This window comes from Corvus moneduloides, chromosome 29, assembly GCF_009650955.1.
Source record: "Corvus moneduloides isolate bCorMon1 chromosome 29, bCorMon1.pri, whole genome shotgun sequence".
Taxonomy (NCBI): domain Eukaryota; kingdom Metazoa; phylum Chordata; class Aves; order Passeriformes; family Corvidae; genus Corvus; species Corvus moneduloides.
In genome coordinates, this window is record NC_045504.1 from 535,830 (window position 1) to 558,428 (window position 22,599).

The following is a 22,599-nucleotide window of genomic DNA, read 5'->3' on the forward strand; positions in this document are numbered from 1 at the left end:
TCTTGGGGCCAAGGGACAGCTTGTCATGCCCAGGGCCTTGATCTCTGGTTTTGGTGCTGTTACAGTCCCAGATAACTAATGCTAGGTTTGGGCCTTTGTTTGCTTTATTCAATGAAATAGCAGTGTCTGGTGGTGAGCTCCAGCTGAAGTATGGCAGTGTGCTCCGAGCACGAGCCTGTGGCTATAGAAAAAAGTGGGGTTTTGGGAATGTGTAAAGATGTCCACCTCTGAGAAAGGCAGATGGCCAGGATGACAATTTTTGTGGCTTTGTTTCCAGGCTGGAAGTGCCAGGGGCAGGTTGGAGCTGTGATGGTGGAGTCCGAGCACTGGGATGGAGGCAGCAGCGTGGGCCTGCCTGGTCCTGTTGGTGTTGGCCAGATTTTTTCCATCCATCTCTCCAAGGGACTTCTTTAGTGAGCTCTGCTATGGCGTCACCCTCACAGTAATCAGCATTGCCATATCAGTGACAAATGAAGATCTTTTGCTTCGTATCCTTCTCCTGGTCAAGTGGAGCTGGTGACCACCATGGCCTTCCCAGCAATGGGAAGCTCCTGGCTTCACCAGCTCCTTTGCACCCCAGATGAGTGCTAGACCCTGCAGCCCCTGGGGAACCTGGTGCTTCCTTCCCAGGAGCTCAAGACATGTAACTCTGGCGGAGAGTGTGGCATGGGGCAATGCAGGAGCAACATCTGCTTCTACATTGCCTCCTTGGGAGCCGACGGAAGCGATGGTTGCCTTGGGCATGGATGTAGTCAGCAGTCGGTAGATGTAAATAAAATCAGCAGCCCCGTGACTTTGGGCACCACGGCTGTTACTCACCAGTGCTTGGGGGTGCGAAACCAACAAAGAAGTGATTGTGAGAGGCCAATTTGAAAGATCTTGGTGGTCCTTGGGAAAGGGCTGAGCCTTTGGGAATGGCGCTGCTGAAGTCGTGCACTGGGAGGGAGGATTGTGCTCAAGGGCTGAGTTCCGGGGTGGCACTGGGAACCTCTGGCCTCTCAGCAGCCCTGGCTCCCAGGCTGAGCCCGTACTGGGCTTTGGGTGCTGGAGGGTCTGCAAAGCTGCTCTGGGGTGTCCCTTCCTGGGTGGGGATGGGGCACGGAGTCCCTGAACACGTGGCTGGGCTGGAGATGGAGATGAGCTGGAGATGAGGCTGGGAGAGCTGGGGCTGTTCAGCCTGAAGAAGGGAAGGCTCTGGCGAGACCCTGGAGCCCCTTAGAGCCTAAAGGGGCTCCAACAGAGCTGGAGAGGGGCTTTGGACCTGGATGGGGAGGGACAAGGGCCTGGAATGACAGGACAAGGGGGAATGACTTCCCACTGCCAAGCAGGCAGGTTTAGATGGGATATTGGGAGGAAATGGTTCCCTATGAGGCTGGGGAGGCCCTGGCACAGGTTGCCCAAAGAAGCTGTGGCTGCCCCATCCCTGGAAGTGTCCAAGGCCAGGTTGGACGGGGCTTGGAGCAACCTGGGATAGAGGTTGGAACTAAATTGAGTTTTAAGTTTCCTTTCAACCCAAACCATTCTAGGATTTCATGATTTGTGCCACAGTTCCCATGGGCAAAGGGTACTAGGATGCCCCAGGCTGGCTGCAGAGGACATATCCCCAAGCCCCATCCCACTGACACAGGAGGGAAGAGCAGAGTTTCCCCTGGACAGTTTCACTCTCAGCTGTGTCCTGTGGGGCTGCTGTGGATTTCCATTGCTCTCACGGATGGCCTGGAGCAGCAGTCAGGTCTCATGGAATTTCCCCTGGGTAAAACCCACCAAGAGGAGAGAGTTGTCCCCTCTGCTGCTGGGGGAAGTCCTGTCCCCTTCATGGAGAGCCCCTAAATCCCCAGCAGGGAGGGCTTTGCCCTGATGCTGCTGAGCTGCCCCTGGGAGCCCCACTGGGTCCCTGTGCTAAGACCCTGCCCCCTGTGCTGGAGCTGAAGGCAGTGGTTGTCCCCCTTGGGTGTGTTGTGTTTTGGGACACACAAGTCATCAGTGTCCTTGGTGACCACAGTGGTGGCGGTGACCCATAGTGAGGGTGCTGGCAGCGGGGTCCTGGCTGGGCTGCATTGGGGGATGGGTGCACCCTCAGGATGGGGGTGCCAAGGAGAGTGGAGGTAATGCTGGGGATGTTGCTGTGCTGTTCATTAAGAGAGAAACGCCCTCAAAGTGAAACATCGCTGCCCTTGGGTGCTGAGGCTTTTCCTGGGCTCAGATCCCCCCACCCCAGAGCAGGAGGCAGCTCCATGGGGAGCAGAACTGGATGGCCCCAAAAGCTGTAGCCACGCTCACCCCCTCCATGCCTCCCCTTTCCTCCCTGTGGCCTTAGCACCAGCAAAAGTCCCCAGTATGGGGCTGGCTTGGGGTTGAGAACTGCTCCTGCTCCTGCTCCTCACCAGTGCGGGGTTGGCCATGACAGCCTCCTGATTTGCTGAGTGCAGGATCCGACCCCGAATTCAGCTCCCTCTCCTTCTCTCTCTTTTTTTTAATGAGTCAACCTCTCATCTGTCATATTAAACCTCCTCATTACCAGGTATCTAAATTTTGCTCTGACAGTAGTGACAGGGGAAGCTGCGATCTCATTGCCACGGTGCGGGGCTCCGGGGAGCTGGCAGGTGGTTATTTCATGCCCTGCAGGGAGCCGTGGGGGTGGGCAATGGAGCCGGATAATGGGCTCTCACTTCCCATCATTTAGAAAACCCTACTTAGTGCAGAGGGAAAAATTACCCCCAGTCTCTGACTCTGGAGCTGGTGGTGGATAGAGAACATGGGGGAAGTGGAACAGCTTTGGGGGTCTGGCTGCTCCTCCCTGGGCATGGAGGGTGGATTGGGATGAAAGTGGTTGGGGATGGAGGGTGGATGGGGAGGAAAGGTGGAAGGAGATGAGGGTGGCTGGGAATGAGGGTAGGTGGGGATGGAGGGTGGATGGGGATGGAGATGGCGCAGGGCTGCCCTGTGCAAGCAGGTGGTACCAGCTGGGGAAGGGGATGCTGTGCCCGTATTGGGGAGCCCCCAGGACATGCAGGGTTCCCAGCCTTGATACACACATCTGGGGAAGCTGCTGAACCACCTGGGAGACCATAGCCGGGCTCAGGGCGATGGGTGACCCCTGCTGCGAGGATGCCACCGCCAAGGGAGCTGCTCAAGGTCACAAGGCTTTTCTGGCAGCTGCATCAGCCTTTGGTTGCTGTTCTCAGGGTGCTCTGAAGGTCACTTTAGCAGGAGACTGTCCAAGCCCTCTGGTTTAGCACCAAGCCCTGCAGCGACTTGTCCATGCCGCTCCCTCCCTGTAGCATCTCCAGGAGAGAGGACCAGCTGCCTCTCTGGGAAGCCACGTGGTGTGAGGGGCTGCAAGTCCCCGCTTGTCCTGGTCCTGCAGGCTTTTCCTTCCTGAAAATGTGTCCTTACCTTGGGTGAGGGTTCCCTGGTTGACTTTTGAATGGCACCAAGCAGGGCCGTGGGTTTGGCAGTGACTTTTCCTGGAGCTCCTGCCCAGCCTCTCTTCCCTGTGTCCCCTCCAGCCTCTGCTGTCTTTGGCCATGCCGGCAGTGCAGAGAAGGTCACCAGCTGTACCTGCTGTCACCCAGCCTCTGCAGAACACATCCCCAGTCCAGGATGTGTTCCTGTGGTGCTGGATGTGATGGCATCCCTGGCTACATGTGGTGTGGGTTGAAACTGTGATTTGGGGTGTAGGGGACGAGGGTTCCTGGTTTGGGTGCTGCCTCCAGTTCTTGTGCTGATGTTGGCGCTGTCATCCTTTCTTGAGGGTGTTGTCTGACTCCACACCAGCACACAAATTGCAGGGGATGAGATAACCCCAGTTTAATAATTGCCCCTAAATCCTTTCTTTCACCCAGCCTTGCACAGCAAATGCCAGTTCTCCAGCGTTGTGTCAGGGCCGTGCTTTTCCTCAGCCTCTGCGGGGCTTGGCACGGTGCGAGGTTTTGTTGCAGCTCAGCAGAGCTGGTTGCATGGTTGGCATCTGCTTTTCTTCAGAGAGTGCCTGAATCTGGGTCAGGAATATATGTGTCTCTTTCAAATTCCTTGGGGGCCTGACTGAATCCAGCCTCACTCCTGCTCCCCTGAGTTCCCGAGGTTTTCACCTGCAGCTGGCGGGACTGATTCCCTCCTGCAGGCAGGAGGAGCCGAGTGCTGGTTTGGCTGCCCATCCCAGGGAAATCGGGGCCTTGCTGTGGGTGTCAGGTGTGCAGGAGGGATGGCAGCTCAGCGCTGGGTTGGCACCTGCCTGGCGAGTGAGGCTTGGCCCCAGGGAGGGTCAAGCAGCTGCATTTCTGAGCAGGAGATTTGCTCTGGAGCCGTATTTCGGTCACCTTCCTCTCCCCTCCCCCTGCCTGCATCTGGAGGTTCGACACAGGAACCCAGATAGCATCATCCTGAAACCAGAATAGAAGCTTTGGAGGAGACTCGAGCATGTTTGTGCGGTTTTGATCTCGGTTTTGAGATAAAGAGGTGCTAAACAATGCTAAGCTGGCGAGTTGGAGTCCCTCACGGTGCGTGCAGTGGGGCTGGGGACACGCTGGCACCTGCCCTTGCTGCCTGCTCTCCTGCCAAGGATGTCCCCATGTGGGTGCTGCATTCCTCCTGGGTGCCACGTTCCCCTGGGGTGCTGGAGCTGCTCCTGCCAGCACTGCCCCCCATCCCGCAGCAAAGGAGGGGTGATGGCCAGCACCATGCCAGTGGCTTTGCCAGGGAGGAAGAGCAACATTAACATGAATACAGGCACTGTGTTTTAGGGAAGGGGGCTTTGCAAAGGAGAAGGAAGTCAGTCCTGCTGATCCAGAAACCACACAGAAGGAAACGAAAAGTCCTTGGTGTCAGCATGGAGGATATGTTGAAAAAACAACAATTAACTCACAAAAGGCAGCAAGAAAGGAAACAGGAAGGCAAGAACTGCAGTTAAACAGGCGGGTTCAAGAGGTGACTTGAGCTAAATCCATGTCCTTAAGGGATGGGATCCAGCCCTGGTCATGGGTGGGGAAGCAATTCTGTTGGTCTGTGTCGGTGCAGGACCTGGTATCCTCAAGGTGAGGCTCGGAGACCTCGGCTGCAGTTGCTTTTATAGCTTATAGTTGCAATTGCTTTTATAGCTCTTTGTGGCAGGTGGAGAGTCACAGCTGTGCTGGGGGCTGCCGGGGCAGTGCGGCCACGTCGCCTCTCAGCGCGGCTGCTTCTCGTGGGAGAAGCTGCAGGTTTGTGGCAGGAGCGATGCAGCAGAGCGAGGGGCTGCTCTTGCCACCTCCAAACTGTCATTGCCACCTCGAGAGCATCGTTGCTCCCTCCCTCACTTGGCCCGTTTGCCCCACTCAGCACGGGCAGCGAAGGGCTCGGCAGTGGCTCGGCGTGGTGGGTGTAAACCACTTCCCATGGCAGGCCGAGCTCAGGGGCTGCTTTGCAGCACAGCAGCATTTCCTCACCTGGGCTCTCCTGTTGTGAGTGGATGGACAGGATGAGTTGTTGGTGGACAAGAAGGTGGACATGACCCAGCCATCAGCACCGGCAGCCCGGAAAGCCGGTGCTGTGCCCAGCTGACCCCACAGCATGAGCAGCATGTGAGGGAGCAGGATTCTGCCCCTCTGCCCCACTCTGGTGAGACCCCCCTGCTGTGCTGCCTCCAGCTCTGGGGTTCCCAGAATAGGATGAACACAAAGCTCCTGGAGTGAGTCCAGAGGAGGCCATGGAGATGCTCTGAGGGCCGGAGCCCCTCTGCTCTGGAGACAGGCTGGGAGAGCTGAGGCTGTTCAGCCTGGAGAAGAGTCTGGGGACACCTTAGAGCGCCTTCCAGTGCCTAAAGGGGCTCCAAGAGAGCTGGAGAGGGACTTTGGACAAGGACCTGGAGTGATGTAACAAGGCTTCCCACTGCCAGAGGGCAGAGTTAGATGGGGTACTGGGAAGAAATTTTTCCCTGTGGGTGGGTGACAGAGAGGTGAGATGAGATGAGCTTTAAGAATCCATCCAACCCAGATCATTTTATGGTTCTGTAACACCCTGCACCTTGTACCCCACGTGCCTGCTGGCTGTGTGCCGAAGCTCCCTTGCAATGACCTTTTTCCCACAGAGAAGCTGCAAGACTGGGACATGTTATTGCTGTTGTTTCTGTATGTGGATAAACCTGGCACCCCCAAAATGTGTTGGGGCCGGGGTCAGTGAATTCAGTCGTGTCAGGTGCCCTGTTCCTTGGGGGTGGATAGTGGTGGGGAGGACCCTCCCTTTACTCTCAGCCAGCCCCTTGACTTGATGGAGCCTGTTAAGGAAAAACGCATCTTTGGGAGCATTCTGCAAATCTTGGGTAAAAGACGGGTTGGTCCCACAGTGAGAGCGTTGGGAGCCTGGGGGGAGCAGCTGCTGGGTTGGGCTGTGATCTGCCATACCTGTCACCTGCATTTCTCCCTTCAAACTGGGACTTTCTGTGCCTCCGTAAGATGAGCTGCATCTTTGCAGGGCAGCATTTTTCTTCTTTTCTCAGCCTCCAGATGTCCTTTGAAGCTCCTTTTGCAGGTTTCCTTGCAGCCAAGGACGTCCCCATTGCACAGGGCCTGTTTTGGGGATGGAGATTGGGAAATGTCCCTTGAACTGGTGCCATGTTGAACCCATCCCAGTTTTGCCATCACTCGTGTTGCTGGCTCTGCTGTGTGTTCCTGCACAGGCACGAGTGGATTGGGGAGCACGGTGCCACATGCTGGGAAAAGCAAAGAGCTCCAAAGGAAAATACATTTTCGGAAAGGATGCTTTTATTTGCCTTTATTTATTTTCCTAAAGCTTTCAGATTAATCTTTTTTATCTTCCCTCTGCAGCTGCGTGGCCAAGGTTTGGTTTCTTTCAGCTGACATTGTGCTGAGAGCACACAGCTTTGCAAGGCGGGCGTTAAGGAAGGGCAGCTGAATTCCTTCGCCCTGGAGAGGGGAGGTGTGTCGAGCTAACTTTAGTAAGGAGTGACTAAAAAGGGATGCAATAAAAGTATATTAAAAATAGCAAATGGTCGTAGAAAGTGGATGTGAGACTCTCAGTGTCCCTGCTCGTGCCGAGAGAAACGTGGGGCTCAGTAGGAATGGAACAGTGAAAAGTTATGGAGCAGTGCAGAGCACACCGCTGCTTGTGCAAAGCAAAGGTGAAACCACTTAGAAATAGAGGAAATAGATCAAGAATTTGCACAGTAGATTAAAAAATCCAGAAATAAAGACTTGAAAGAGATATCAGCTCCTCTGTGTCCCCAGCTCCAAGAGCTGGGGATTCAGCCCCCCAAATTCCTTGTTTTGTAAAAACATCTCCCAGCTGAGATTCCTCTGTGCTTTTTCTTTCTTCCCCCATTTGCAAAATGCTAACTCTGCTCTCTCGCCTGTCTCTCCAATTTGGAGCAATTTACTGGGAGCCGGGGATGAATTACTCAGCACAGAGTTAACCAGCACCTGCTCGGAGTTAATTGGCATGTGTGCTAATTGCTGTGATAGTCACACTTGTGCGAGCGGAGCGTGGGGAGGGGGAGCGGGCGCTGGTGGCTGCCTCCATCCCAGAGCTGCTCGCTGCCTCCCTGGGGCGATGCTGAATTCCCTGATCCTTGTTGAGATTCCTGGGAGTGGAAGAGGTCAGGGTGGCTTTTTGCCAGTGCACCACCCATCACTTGCTTTCCAGCGGATTTGTAGGTCCCTTTCCATGCCCTTGGGCCCTCCTTGTTGGGGTGTAGTAGCTGGGATGCTTGGCGGTTTCCTTGGAAAACAAGGCTCAGGAGAAAGAAAGAAGCTGCTGTCTGAGAAGGAGGAGATGATGATTTAATGCGTGGGGTTATTGTATATGAAATCATTTGAGACCCCGAAGGTTAGAAGTTTGGAGGAGCTCAGCTCCTTGTAGCAGTCCTGTGCTCTGGGTGCTTGGCCATGTGTGCATTCAGGTGATTAAATTCCACCTGATCACGGATGAGGGTCATGGGTGATCTCGATGCCTCGGGCTGGGCAATCAGGGAGGCAAAGCAATTTGGTAGTGAAGGAGAGGGAGCTCCAGGGGCAGAGGGGATCCTCCTGGGTTGGGGCCGAGCCACAGCAGCAGTGCCAGCATGAGGGGCAGGAGAGATGAGGGCGGCTCTCCAGGTTTCTTGCTCTTCCAGCTGCTGTTCAGAAACTCGAGCCAGTGGTCAGACTTTCTGAAACAGCCACCTGGGCAGGAAACGTGAAAATACCTGGGTTTAAAAATATGGTGGGGAAAAAACCCAACCTAAAAACAAATAAACTCACCCCAAACCCCCAATTCCATGAAGAGAAAAGGGAGGGGGTTGAAATCCCCTCTGTCAGGTGCATTTGGAGGACAGTGAACATGCTGTGCTCTTCTCCGTCCCTCCTCTTCATCCCATCCAAGGGCTGCCCTCCCGGTGCGGTGTTTTCCTTCTCGTGCAGGGCAGAGGGATCAAGTGCAGCACATGGCAGCTGCTTTTCTCCCCATGATGACGAGCAAAAACCTGTTAAATCACCTTTTTCCTGTGGGAAACTTCATCCAGCGGCATAAGCAAACCCTGAGGCTGAGACAGTGCTCCCCATCTAGCCGAGGCGCTGCGGGTGCAGAGTCGGGATTCAGAGCAGCAGGAGGAACCTGGTTTGGTGGTTGAAAAAGGGGATTTGATTTGAAACACTTGGGGTGTGTTTGTGGCCTGGGGAGAGGAATGTGGTTTGAGTCCCACTGCTTCCATGCTCATGTGGAGCTGAGGGCAGGGATGAGCAGCACCAGGGTTTTTTCCTCATCCCTACAAACATCCCATCTCTTTGAGCACTGTGGAGCTTTTGCCTGCCATAGCATCCTGTGAACAAGTCCCACAACGAAATTGTGTTAAAATATGTTTCCTTTCACTCGGTTTAAATTTACTGCCCGTTGTTCTCCAGTGTTTATTGTTGCTTCTGGAGAGTTCCTCTCTGGTTTGGACAGTAAATCTGCTGTCTTTCAGAGGATTTCTCTGTCCAAGAGCTGCAGCACATGGAAAGAATTAGCATCGTGCCCTGGGTCTGGTTGCAGAGCTGTTGCTACTTTGTGCTGCTGCTGGTGGTTTTGAAGATGCTGAAGGTGACTATTTTTCAGCCAGTTTAAAGAAATGGCAACTCTGAAGGGAAAAGCAGCAAAGCAAACCTGACAAAAAGTTCCTCCTCTTCCAAAGTTTCTTCACCTTGGTTCTGAGCCTTGGGACTGTGGACTCACTCCTGTGTGGGCTCACAGTGAGGGAAATACCGAGTGGACACTCCAGGTGGATGAAATAAAAATCCTCATTTTCCTTTTGGCTCTTCCTGGATCACCAACCTTCGAGGGCTGCTCTCATGGTGCAGGCTGGAGCAGGGATGCCCTGAAACTGGCGATGCTGGGGAACTGCTGATGCCCCAGAGCTGGCGATGCTCTGGGACCAGTGGTACTCTGGAACTGGTGATGCTCTGGGACCTGTCTTTTTGGGGCTTCCCACGGTGGGATGGGGAGCAGCAGCCAAAGTTACGCCTCTGGCACTGGCTCAGTGTTCCCCATGGTGACAGTGCTCCTCACAGCTGTGCGGTTGCTCCTGTTTGCTGCTGGGAGGAAAACATGCACCTGTTTTGGGAAATAATGATTCAAGAAGTAAATGCCATCCCTGCATGGTCTGTCCTTGCAAAGAGTCTTACTGGTGGGATTTATGTGTAAAAAAACCAGGTTCTGCTGCCCTTTGTCTCTTTGGTCTTCTTCCTGGCCTCCCCATACCTTATCCTCCCTGGAGGGCAAATTGTGGATGTCAGGATGTAGAAAAGTCTCCCCATTCTCCTCTGGGCTCCTTGAACTTGCACTGAAACCACAGAACATGATGCACGATGAATAACTTTACCCCCAGAAAAGCAGAGAAAAAGATGAAGTGACTCACGTGACTCAGTGAACCCCAAAAACAAGTGTGGGAGTGAGGCATGGCCTGATGAGGGGACTAAGGATGGGACCAAGGTCTTCAGCAGGGTCTGGGGGTGCTCTGGGGTGGGAGAGGAGCAGGAGGAGCTTGGTCGGGTTGGGTGTGGCTGCTGCTTTGGATTTGGAATGATGGTTTGGGAGAAAAAGTGGGTTTTTTTCAAGCTTTTTGTAACAAGACCGCGGGCTGGGGACTGCCAAGTTGAGGCAGATAGGAAGCTATTTTGGGACTGGCTTTTCCCTCTGCCTGGGTCTTGGCACAGGGCACCTCGCCTTAAATGCCACGTTATCCCTGCTGTTATCCAGCTGCTCAGAGAGAGAGCAGGGAGAAAAACATACCTGTGGAAAATGAACTGGCTGAGGTTCCCTCTTTGTCCCCCCACATGTGCAGTGCAGCACATGCTGGGAAACAGGGTGAGATGGGCTGGGGGGCTGTGCCAGGAGATGCCCTGGTACATCTGGATGCAGCCTCTGGCACTGGGGGATGCAGGTTACTGTGGGGAGGCTACAGAAGGAGCCGTGCGAGTCCCCTGAGACCTGCAGCACTCGTCCCTTTGGGGGGAGAGGTGAGGGCACAAAATACCCCCAAGTTGATCGCATCCCCCAGATCCATGGAAACAGCCAGTGTCCGGCTGTGGCTGAGCCCAGTGGAAGGCCAGGCTGTCTCGGCTGCCTTCGGAGTTCTCCTTCCCCGTAAGAATTAGGTTTCTGTGCCTGGTTATAAGGTTTCTTTCAAGTAATCAAATAAAGACATTTTAAAATTCCAAATTGAAGATTAGCGCAGAAACTGGAGACGGATTTAAATTGCCCGAGCTAATCACCAGCCACTCGACTGCTTATGACTTTATTAAGAGAAAAAAAACGTCTGGAGTGTCACGGAGGAATAGTGATTCACGGGCACATTGCTGCCGTCTCCTCCTCCTCGCCGAGCGTCGCAGTGCCCGGCCCACACGTGTCCCGTGGCACGCGTGTTCCTGGCCTCCATCCTTGGGCTTCTTTGAGAGCAGTTTGGATAAATCTCTCTGCAGCTCTCCTGGCCCCACAGCTGGGTGGGAGGAAGAACCAGGGACCACCCTGGCCTTGGGGGTGGGATCTGCGCTGGCGGTAGGAGGATGCCGGGAGGGTGCCGGGTCCTGGATGGGGTTTGGGAACAGAGTGTCTCACTCCTGTCTCTCTTGCTGTGCAGGTTTCTGAGCAGCTGCTGACATCTCAGCCCCACTGGATCTGGCCGCGCACAACGGTACCATGAACTGAGCACGGAGCCACGCAAAACTCTTTTTTTTTTTGTTTTGGCTTTTTTGGGTTTGTTTTCCATCCGAGAAAAAAGCCCCCCACGCTCTTTAATGAAAGCGTTTTAAAGTGGGGTTGCTTCTCCCCTCCCCTGAGCCAAAGTCGTCCCGGGTGCGGTGAGGATTTCCGGAGAAGATGGGGAGAAAAAAGATCCAGATCCAGCGGATCACGGACGAGCGCAATCGGCAGGTCAGTGCTGCGTCTCCCCGCTCCCTCACCTCACCCTTCTCCTCCCGTTGGGGATTTTAAGGGTCATGTTTCAAAATGACCCCTTTCTATCCCATTTTGGGCCACCAGTGCTGTGTTCTTCCCAATCCATAAAATGGGATGGGCGAGACTTGGTGCTGAGGCCGGATCCAGGCGGATCCCAGGAGCAGGCAAACGGCCCCGCTGCGCTCTCCCGTCCAGGCGTTGCTCCTCGCCTTGGAGCTCCTTGAGCCATTTCCATCTAAGTGCTTTTCCAGAAGAAAGTATCTTCTCCACTTAGTTAGTTCCCCCCTTTTTTTTATTTTTGTCTTGCAGAAAATATATTTCAGTTGACATTTTCCATGTGGTTTTTCAATAAAAAACAGCCACAACAAGTATCCATTTTGCTGAACACAAACAACTCAAATTATTCCTTTTTTTTCCTCAGTTGTAAACTTACATGACTCCAGGGCTTTTTTCCTTGGGCTCTCTTGAAGCCGAGCCCGAGACACACACGCATGTGCATGTGTGTAGGAATGCATTCATGTATCTCAGAGGGAAAACAAAAACCAGCAGATTTTCCCCAAATTTCCATGTTCCTTAAACTGGAGTGGTGGAGCAGCAGCACTTTGCCAGCCCAGGTTTGCTCTGGGATGATTCTGTTGATGCATTTCCCATAACCACAAGACTTCCCTTTGCTTTCTGTGCTCCTGGAGTTTGGCTCAGCAGATCCAAGCCTCTGCCTTTAGTCCAGCCACCACCGCACCCCAGCATGACCTGCCAACTTCTTTCCTGCCACTTGGCACTCCAGAAAAACAGAAAAAACAGTTTAAAAAGCATGTGGATATATTACTAATCCTTAAAGAGTGGCAAAGAACAGAATTGGATGAACCACTTTATTGCTCCTCAGCAAAACAATAGGAAATGGCAGGTTTTCCTCATTATAGCTTCACTTGGTGGTGGGGGCCAGGATGGGCATCAAATAGTTCTTGCTGATGTCCCAGTTGCTCCTGGGGCTGTTTATGTCCATCTTGAGGAGGAAACACGGCCTTAGGGGTTATTGAAGGATCTGGAGTGTATTTTACAGGGCAGTGCTGCAGAGGGGAGTGAGGGCTCTGCAGTGACTGGAGCCCTGCTGGAAGTTCAAATGAATGGAAAATAATTGGTAATGCTGGAGGGGGCTGGCACAGCCTGGCCTGGCTGGATAAACCTTTGGGAAAGGAAAGAGGCACTTCTTTGCAGAAGCAGCAGCTGAGTGATGGGCCTGTTTCTGAGGGATGAGCTGCTCCTTGGCACAGGCTGGAGGTAAAGGCCCTTGCTGAGGTCTCTCAGCATTGGGTGGGATTCGGCCGCAGGAGCTGCTCTGCGTGGCTGTGTGTCAGGGCTTTAGTGCATCTCTGATGTCAGGTGATGTTCCCTGGGCTGGGGGACACTGGTTTTCCCCTGGCAGTAGCTGCATCCCTGGCTGGGCTGGTTCTTCCAAAACCCAGCACGGGAGCATCGCTCCCCGCCCCAGTGCAGCACATCTTGCTTTGCTTCCCAGAAACCAGCCTGATCAAATTGGCTGTCAGCAAAGCAGCAGCTGTTTAATTGGTCACCAGCACAGCTTTGCAATCAATTTTCGCAGCTCCCTTTCTTTGGGAAAAAAGGACATACCAGGAAATGGGACATTTCATTATAAAGGACTGCTCCAGGCAGTGGGATCTGTTCTACCCATTGTGGTAGGAGCTGTAAAGAGGGTGAGAACCCTCCTGCTCTGCTCTCCTGCTCCACACTGTACATGTGCAATGCCAGGATCCACTCCCCAGAGTCAGAAATGTCCCATCTTGCTTTATCTCATAGCACCATGGAATGATTTGGGTTGGAAGGGATCTTAAAAGTCCATCTCGTCCCACCCCTCTGCCATGGGCAGGGACACTTTCAACTAGACCATGTTGCTCCAAGCCCCATCCAACCTGGCCTTGGACACTTCCAGGGATGGGGCAGCCACAGCTTCTCCGGGCACCCTGTGCCAGGGCCTCTCCACCCTCACAGGCAAAAATTTCCTTCTAATATCCCATCTAAATCTCCCCTTTTTCAGTTTAAAACCATGCCCTTTATCCCATCACTATCTGCCCATGTAAAAAGTCCCTCTCTGTCCCATTGATAAGCCCCTTTAAGTGCTGGAAGGCTGCTGTGAGGTCTCCCCGGAGCTGCCTCTTGCTTCTCCCTCTCCTTCCCTCCCTCTCCTGCTGTTGCTGCGGATCAGCGCTGAGGAGCGTCCCTGCGTGTGTGCCCGCCGTGGCTGCAGGCTGCCGGCTAAGCTGGCTTAAACCCAGCGTCTGGGAGCATCCTCAGCCCACCCCTGCCCCCACAGCAGCCCCCCTGCTCGGGCTGGGTGCAGAGGGCATGGTCGCTCTCTCGGGAGCGGAGCAGCCCGGCGCTGGTGAATTATGGATGGGGCACCGCTGCTGGAAGGCAGGGCCGGCCGCCCCAGCTGCGCCGGGCGAGCGCACACCGTCCTTGGCGTGCCCGGGTGGCTCCAACGGCTCCTGCGCCTGTCGGGAGAGGGAGGGATGGGGAGTGGGAATAGTGCAGGGATGCCCTGGAGAATGAGGGATTCGCCAGTGGTTGTGCAAGGAGGTGGAGGCAGAGCTGCTTTTGACACCTGCGTTTTCACTTGTGCTGCCAAGTTCGTGGCTTGGGGCTGCTGAAGCATTGTGGCTCTCAGGGAGAGCTCAGGCTGGAACAGGGGCTCTCCAGAGCCTTTGCTGACAGGTGAAGCTCTTCCCGTGCATCTCACACTGAGCCTATGGCATCAGCGAGTCTGACCCTGCTCGTGTCCCAGGTTTTGCCTTCCATGGGGGCACAGACCAGAGCCCACATGGAGACTCCAGCAGGGTGTCGAGCTGCTGGAGTGGGTCCAGAGGAGGCCATGGAAATACTCTGAGGGCTGGAGCACCTCTACTCTGGAGCCAGGCTGGGAGAGGTGGGCGTGTTCAGCCTGGAGAAGAGAAGGCTCCATGGAGATCTAAAGGGTCTCCAGGAAAGCGGGAGAGGGACTTTAGACATGGACCTGAAGTGACAGGACAAGGGGGGAATGGTTTTAAACTGAAAAGAGGGAGATTTATATTGGATATTAGGAGAAAATTCCTCCCTGTGAGGGTGGAGAGGCCCTGGCACAGGGTGCCCAGAGAAGCTGTGGCTGCCCCATCCCTGGAAGTGTCCAAGGCCAGGTTGGATGGGGCTTGGAGCAACGTGGTCTAGCTGAAGGTGTCCCTGCCATGGCAAGGGGGTGGGACAGATGAGCTTTTAAGATCCCTTCCAGCCCAAACGAGTGTGTGATTCTGTGAATTACAGCAGCAGCCAAAACCAGGGGAGGAGAGCAAGTAATGTCATTAGAGGAATTACTGGAGAGGATTTGCCACAGCAGATCAGGCCATCGGCCCTTCAGGGCCAGGCCGCTGACTCTGGCAACTGCCAATATGGTTTGCATCAGGAGAAAGGCAAAAATCCCCTGCTAGTGTGGGGCAGTAATTCCTTCCTGACCCCTTTGGGGATTGGCTTATGCCCTGAAGCATGAGATTTGATTACCCTCTTAGACTTACAAGGTTAATTCTTCTAGATGAGGCTCGTGCACGGCGTCAGGGGAAGGTTTGGGGTTTTTGGCCTGGGTCACGAGTGGATGCACAAGGCAGTGTTAGGTGATGCTTTTGTGTGATACGGTGGCAAATCTTTGCTTTTCTCTGCGAGGTGCAGGGGTGCCAGTAGAGAGGGATGCTGCTGTGCCCTGTCTGCAGAGGGAATATCTCTCATCTCTGGAGGGATAATTTGGTGTTTTGTGTTCTGCTCAGCTCTGCCCAGGTTGCTGGTTGATTTGGGGGAGATGACCCCACACTCTTCACTGCTGAAGGGCAAAACCCAAACCATGCTTGTCACTGGTCTTCAAGGCCAAGAGCCGCCCCACCGTTCACACGTCTCGGCCTCACCCCATTGCCTCCAAACTCGGTGGCTGAGCCTGTTGTGGTGCCTGGCAAGGTGTCCCTGGCACCAGCAGCTACAGGAACAACCACCCTCGGCTGTTCCCCCTGTCTTGGTGGAGATGCCGCGTGTTTTCCTCTCAGGGGCTCCTCGAGCTGCCTGGAGGGTGAGTCAGAGCCCGGAGAGCGTCCAGGCAGGGACAGAGAGAGAGGGCGTGCTGGGGAGGGGGACAGGGAGACAGGGCATGCTGGGGAGGGGGACAGGTCGTGGTTTTAGTGCCTGTCCTGCCACGGCTGCAGGAGCAGAACCGCAGCTGGGTCCCACATGAAGTCACAGTGCGGCCACAGACCGGCTCTTGGTCTTGGGAGCAGCCCCGTGGCAGAGGTTTTGGGTGGCTGAGAAGTCCGGGATGGTAGTGGGGAAGGACAGTTATTGATGGCACAGGAGCTGGCCCTCGAGTAACTCAGTTTACATCAGAGTGCGCCGGGGCTGGGGCGGCGCTGGCAGCGCGAGCGGCCGTGGCGAAAGCAGCGCACGTGGCGGCCACGGCAGCACAGGGTGCCGGCCCTACACTTTCCAGGGGATGAGGCGATTAGAGCCGAATCTCGTTACTGCTTAATCATCTCTGGGAGATGGCGGGGAGGGGCAGCAGCTCCCCTTGCCAAGTGTGCCCAGAGCTGCCCCTGCTCTGCCCTGCTGCCACACGCAGAGACACGGTTCTGTCTCGAGGGATGCGGGACCCTGGGGGTGCATGCTGGGTGCTGCTGGTGGCATCACGGTGGCACTGCTCCTCACCATCGCTGTGAACTGGGCAGCTCCCTGTTGAGCTCTTTGGACCGTGGCTGTGATGCCACTGATGGGCTGAGCGATGGCAGCAGCCTCGTTCACTCTGCTCCCTCAGCCCTGCGAATTAAAGCTGCTCAGTTGCAAAACTAATGCTGTGGTGGAGGCCCAGAATGCAGTTGAGCCCTCCCATGTGGAGAGGGAGCAGCTCTGGGCACCCAAGGGCATCTCAGCTCATCTCCAGCCCTTCCCCCGAAGGCTGCTTTGCCCCCAGAGCAATGCTTAGGACAAAGTGGTGACCTCCTGCCTCTTACTTTTTTTTTCTGCTTTTTACTTGCTGAGAGGGCATTGGCAAAGCATTGCGCCTTCCCCATCAGTGTGCCACATGTTCTGGAAGGGTGGGGGACCCTCAGCAGCTGTCTGTACTGCAGCCGGGACAGGGAGCCCCAAACCAGCTCCCTCTCTACCAGCTGGGTCCTGTTAGGAGTGTGGTGCTGAGAGCTGAGCGTGGGCTGGGAATAGCAGCCCAACGTCTGCCCGGCATCTGGAGCGGGTGTTGGAGCCAGCCCCCAGCCTCAGTCCTGGCCCCAGCCCCCAGCCAGCTCTCCAGGATCAGTCCTGCAGGAGCTGCCTCGTCAGCCAACAGCTCTGGTGACAGCTCGGGGCAGGGTGGGTCGGGGAGAAGGGGGACCCCAACTGGGCAGGCGGTGAGGGAAAACACCCCAGTGAGGCTACACAAGGGGACAGCAAGACGAAGGTGGCAGCTGGGTGGGCCCCTGGTACAAGGGCTCAGGGTGCCCTTGGGGAAGTGTAGCCTCCCGAGGTAAGTGGGGGCTGGTGAGCAGGAGAGTGGGTCAGGGGTGGGGTGGGCACCCTGGGCAGTTTCAGGGTGCTAAGCCCCAGCTCTGTGGCCCCCAGGGTTGGGCACTCGAAGTGCAGCTGCAGCAAGCAAGGACAAGATCTCCATCGCTTGAATATTCCACTTAAAAACCCGCAGCCCCCGGACAGATGGCAGCCCTGCTGGGGATTTTGCTGAAATTTATTTTCTCTTGATTTGGCAATATGTGATTTCCAACGCTGATAATCATCTTTGTGCTTGTGAAGTGTCTGCCTTTGGAGGATCCCGAAATAGGCAGCAATATGAACTGTTTGGAAGAGGGAGGCAAGAGAGGAGAGCTTGGGGTTGGGTCCAACTGGGGAAAATGAGACAGAATATTCCCTCTGCATTCCCCTTCCTTTTGCTCTTCCTCCAGTGGTCATCCCATTTTTCTCTGGGAGGTGTTGGGTCTGTGGCAGCATGGACACAGCTTCTCACCATGGCTGTCCTTGCTTTCAGGTGACCTTCACCAAGCGCAAGTTCGGCTTGATGAAGAAGGCCTACGAGCTGAGTGTCCTGTGTGACTGCGAGATTGCCCTCATCATCTTCAACCACTCCAACAAGCTGTTCCAGTATGCCAGCACCGACATGGACAAGGTGCTGCTCAAGTACACCGAGTACAACGAGCCCCACGAGAGCCGGACCAACGCCGACATCATTGAGGTGAGGCCGCCCGTCCTCGCCCCGGCTCTGGCATTGTGGTAGAGCCAGGGCTGAGTCTGGTACCATACTGGCTGCAGGAGTGGGGATGGAGCAAGCACATCTCCCACACTCAGTGCCAGATGGATTTTGCATGGTTTTGGTCCAACCTATAAAACTGCTCTGTTCTGAGTGGTAGAGTTGAAGCTGTCTCGAGCTGTGCGTTGACCTAATGCCTTGTGGGCACTTCAGCCTACTCCTTTGTGGGACTTCGCTGTGGTCCAGGCAGACAACAAGATGGATTTGAAGGCAGCTCCTGGGGCTGCTGCACTGGGAGTGCCTGGTACAGCTGGTGACGTTGCCCCAGCCTGATACTGGGACAGGCACAGTGGGGTCTTGGGAGGGCACCAGCGGCTGAATCGCAGAGGAATTCAGGTGGGATGGGCCTTGCGCCTCTGGTCCAGGGCCTGCTCAAAGCATGGCCAAGCTCATGGGTTGGTGGGTTTGCTCAAGGCTTGTCTGGCTGCGTTTTGTGGGTCTCCAGGGGTGGCCTGACCATGTGCAGCCTGACCCATCCCCAGCACTGCCAGTGGCACCATGCCCAAACTGCGCTCACTTCAAGGCCGCTCTCCTCCAGCCTGCCAGCATTGCAGGAATTGCTCAGCCGCCATGTGCTGTTGGTGCCCCCTTCCTGGCCCTCTCCACAGCTTTGTCCTTGTCCCTGGTGGTGGCAGAGCATCGCTGGGCCCGAGCACGGGGCACATTTGGCTCTCAGGAGAGTGCCAGAGGTGCCTCAGTCATTGGTCACATCCTCTCCCTCAGCAGTAACCGCAGATGGAGCTGCGGGGTTGTCTGCATGGGGGCAGCTGCCATTAAACCTGGACAGACAGGCAAATGAAGGGCTTGGCTTTGTAATTAGTGGCATTATGGGCATCAATTAATGCCCTCAGAGCCACTGGTGGCAGAGTGGAGCTACACGGCCTGCAGTGCTGGAGGAATTGGGCTTCTGCTTCTGCCTTTGAATTCCTTTGGTGCCCCTTGGCCAGCATGCTCAGGCTTTGATTTCATGAAGGAGAAGGGAAAAAGCCCAGCCTGCCCCCTCCCTAAATCTTGCTTTTCTTTTTTATGCTCTGTAAAATGTGTCTTTTTGAGAGATTTGGACCTGAGGTTTTCACCCCATGGCTGAGCCATGGCAGCATCTGGCATCATCTGCCTTCCCTTGCTGGGGTTTGGAGACTCTTCTGCCACCGCACAGTTTTGTAGGGGCCTTCAAAATGGTTCCAAGATGTCCTTTTTGGCCTGTTTGAGCCAGGTAATGCCCATCCACTGTGCAAATGCCGGCGGTTCCCTGCCGCGCTCAGCAGCGCAGCCTCTCCGGGATGCTCAAGCTGCGGCGCTCGCAGCGTCGAACAGATTTGTCTTGGCCTAAAAATACCGTAAACATTTTGGGCAGCGTTCTCTGTTCCCTTATGGTCCAAGATGCAAACACTCCCAAGCCGACAAGTTACACACAGTCCTTGGCACCCAAAGAAACACTGTGTTTGCACCACATGAAAAGCTGGATCTGCATCCAAAGCCAAGGAGAGGAACATCGGGAGCGGAAGGATATTGGTGGATGGCAAGAAAAAGAGCCCAAACACGCCGGGCTCGGCATGTCTTGCTGGCAGAGACGTCATGGAGCAAAGCCTGCTGGGGTGCAGGCAGGTTTGGAGGCTGCTCAAGCATCCCTCCTCATCCTTGTCTTGTCTGGGAGCAGGGTTGGGGCTGCTCTTAAGATTTTTGCTGTTTTCCAAATCCATGCCCCCAGGAGACCGTTCCTGCTCTTGGTGCTTATTTCCATTTCCCCTCTCCCAGGTCAGGTTCCACCAGCCCAGCTGTGTCCCCACTACACACAAATCCAATTTATCTCATGTTTCTTGGTGGCTCCCAGTTGAACTTGACTCACCAAAAGTATCTTCTCATTCTGGAAGCTTCCCCACATGGAGCATTTAGAGACCGTGAAAACCCAGGCTGGGAATTTGCCACCAAATACGATTTTAAGTGGATTTCAAGGGGCTGCTGTATCAACCCACCTTCCCTGTGACACCCGTGGCCCCTTCCTGCTGGGGGGATTCAGCCCTGAGTGGCTCTGGCAGCATCTCAGGAAGGATGAGGAGCAGCCAGGACCTGGAGGAGCTGAGGCAGAAGCCTCTTGATTTTGTTTTCGTGGTGGAAGGGGAGCGAGCAGCAGCCCCAGAGGGCTGAGCTGAGCTGAGCTGAGCACTGCCAGGCTGGGGGCTCCTGGGGCCAAAAGCACTGGTACCACAGCTCAAGGCAGGACAAGTTGCTGTGTCCAAATTCTGTTTTAAAACAGCAGTAAACATGAGATCTCCTGGTTTTTTGGTCCTGGGGAGGTGCATCTGAGGGTGGGACTGGGGGCACCCCATCCTGTGCTGCGCAGGAATGTCCTTGACTGGTTTATGCCCTGGATATTTAGTGAGCGGCAGAGCTGCTCCATGATGAGCATGCACAGCCCTAGTTCAAGAGGGGTTCCACACCCCAGCTGCCTTTTGGGGACCCTTCCCTGCGGGGACACCCCCGTGTTTCAGCTGTGCCAGGGCTCGGCAGCAGCTGTCAGGAGTGGGATTCAGCCACGCAACCCCTGCAGCCTCCCTGTGCCCAGCAAAGTCCTGGTTATTGCAGGCTTTTAAGTCTGAGAAAATCTCTCTAGTGCAGAGAGGGGGGTTTCCTTAATCAGGCGGGGGCCAGCTGAGCCCCCAGACAGGCACGCTGGGTGCCACGTGCACGCCCAGCCTGGGATCACGCCGGCTTTGGTCCTTGCTGTCGCTTCTCGTTTCCTCCCAGCCTGGCTGATGTGCCAGTTCCTGATAAGGGACTTGGACGGAGCAGAGCTCACCGGGCACCAGGATGCTCCGCAGCCAATTAAAGCCCCACAGCCGTTTCTGCCCTTTCCTTGGCTGAATGTCCTGGAGGGGCTGATTTTCCCCTAATTCTCTTTCCTGGGGTTGTCATTCCCCAGGATGTGTTAAATCAGACATTTTGCAGGAGGTGGTGGAATGCAGAGGCAGCTGCCAGTGTCATGTCTTCATCCTCCTTCTCATCCTTATCCTCATCCAGACTTCCCCAAAGCCCAGAGTGGTTGAGTGTCCCTCCTCTAAGGGAAGTCAGCCGCATCCTGGTTGAGCATTGTTTCCTCTCACATGTTCTGCATTTCCTGCTGCTCTCTTCCCCTCTTCGGATTGGAAATCTGCTCCCATGTGAGCTGGGATCATGGAATTGAGAATATTGCCTGGAAAAGCAGGATGTGCAGTGGGTCCTGATAGAATGGGGGGCACCTGAGCGTGGCAGGGAGAGGGGCAGGTGATGAGCGAGGTGGATTTTTGCAATGGGAAGTTCTCACCCTCGTTTTCTCTGAAAATCTTCTGCTGGAAAGGAATTGCTTTTAAATCTCTTCCATATGAAAAATGGTTGTGTTCCGCTGGCTGCAGCCCAATGACAGAAAGGTTTCCTGAAAACCTCTTTGCATCTTCTGTTTTCTCCCTGGCAAAAGGAAAGAGGAGGAATGAGAGGAAAGTTCTTTTCTAAAAGACCTTGCAGGGATCCCGAAAACAGGAATCTTTGGGTTTGATTCCCGCTCCAGCAGAATTGTTTTCCTTTTACATCATCTTGACAAAAAGCTAAAAATGTGGGACACACATTTTTTTTTGAAAAAAAAAAAAAACAACCCCAAAAGACCCGGCAGCCAACGCCCGTATGGCTGGAAATGGCATTTTGTTGTCCCAAACCTCTCGTTGAGCAGCAGATTGCTGCAAGCCACGCTGCCTTGGCTCGTATCCTGCTGCGACTCCGGCCCTGGTCCCTCCCCGCCGCCGGTGCTTCCCGTCCCACCGTGCTGCAGATCAGCCCCATCCTCAGCCCTGCCAGCTCTGGAGCTTGTCCCCGTCCCCTTCCCCGCAGCTCCAGCAGCCCCTCACTGTTATCGGTCACACCCCAGCTCAAGGGTCACCGTCCCAGTTTGGGGGTCACAGTCGCAGCTCTCAGGTTTACAATCCCAGCTCACGCTGCTGCTGCCTGTAGCATCCGGGAAGGATTTTTTTCCCCATGCACAAGTGGCTTGATGCTTCCTGGGGCTGCTGGCAGGTTTCCTGCTGGAGCAGGGATGGCAGCACCACAGCTGCCCCTCACAGCTCCTCTGCTGAGGACACACCCCGGCGGGGAACTGTGGGTCTCACAGACACCGCAGTTCTGACTGATTTTATAAAGTTGGTGGCTGGGGAGAGCAAAGAGACCAAGGCAAAGCTGGGACACCAAATGTCTTAGGCCCACAGAGAAAGACCTTGGGAAATGTGAAGGGGCAATGCTGTGAGCTGTTTCATTTCAGGGTCTGAGTGAGCAGAGCCACATCCACCCCATTCCACTGCTTTCCTTGACAGACTTACTGAGGGAACAACCCCCAGGATGATTTTCTGTGGACTTAGAAATGGCAAAATGCTGCGGCTGGTGGCTGCGGCCCCTCGCTTGTCCCTGTGCTTGGTTCAGGTGTCAAATACGGGCAGAGCTGAGGGTGCTGGGAGCTGCCTAAAAACCTCCCTGGTAGCAGCGTTGCTGCAGGTTTTAGACAGAAGAATGTTGTTGCTCGGCTGAGACCTCTTGAAAAATCCCATTGTGAGGTTCCCTCCTTTGAGGTCCTGGGGGATGGTGGTGGCTCGTCCATCCCCACAGCTTCTGAACCTGCCAACAGCTGTTGCTGGAGAACAGGAGTTTTCAGGGATGTGAGGGATTACCTTCCTGATTCCCAGCCGGGGATGGGAGGGCAGAGATGAGGGGTCCAGCTCCAGCCCCTGCAAAGGGAGTCGTGGCGAGATGGCCACAGCCCCTTGTTAGACACCAGAGAGTTTCTCCAGTGCCTGAAGGAAACCCAGCTTCTTTGCTTCACTGCTCATGGAACAATTTTTTCCATTTTGCCT

At 55.0% G+C, this 22,599-nt stretch overlaps 1 protein-coding gene across 10 annotated transcripts in view; it reads left to right on the forward strand.

Moving 5' to 3' along the window:
• The window catches only part of MEF2D (myocyte enhancer factor 2D), a 100,841-nt gene that overhangs the window by 50,032 nt on the left and 28,210 nt on the right, over nt 1-22,599 (forward strand). For all 10 annotated transcript variants that reach the window (XM_032093717.1, XM_032093709.1, XM_032093719.1 and 7 more), the window contains 2 exons: nt 11,084-11,376; nt 17,453-17,656. In XM_032093717.1, coding sequence (XP_031949608.1) covers nt 11,323-11,376; nt 17,453-17,656 — 258 coding nt within the window. In that variant the 5' untranslated portion in view covers nt 11,084-11,322. The remainder of the gene's footprint in view (nt 1-11,083; nt 11,377-17,452; nt 17,657-22,599) is intronic.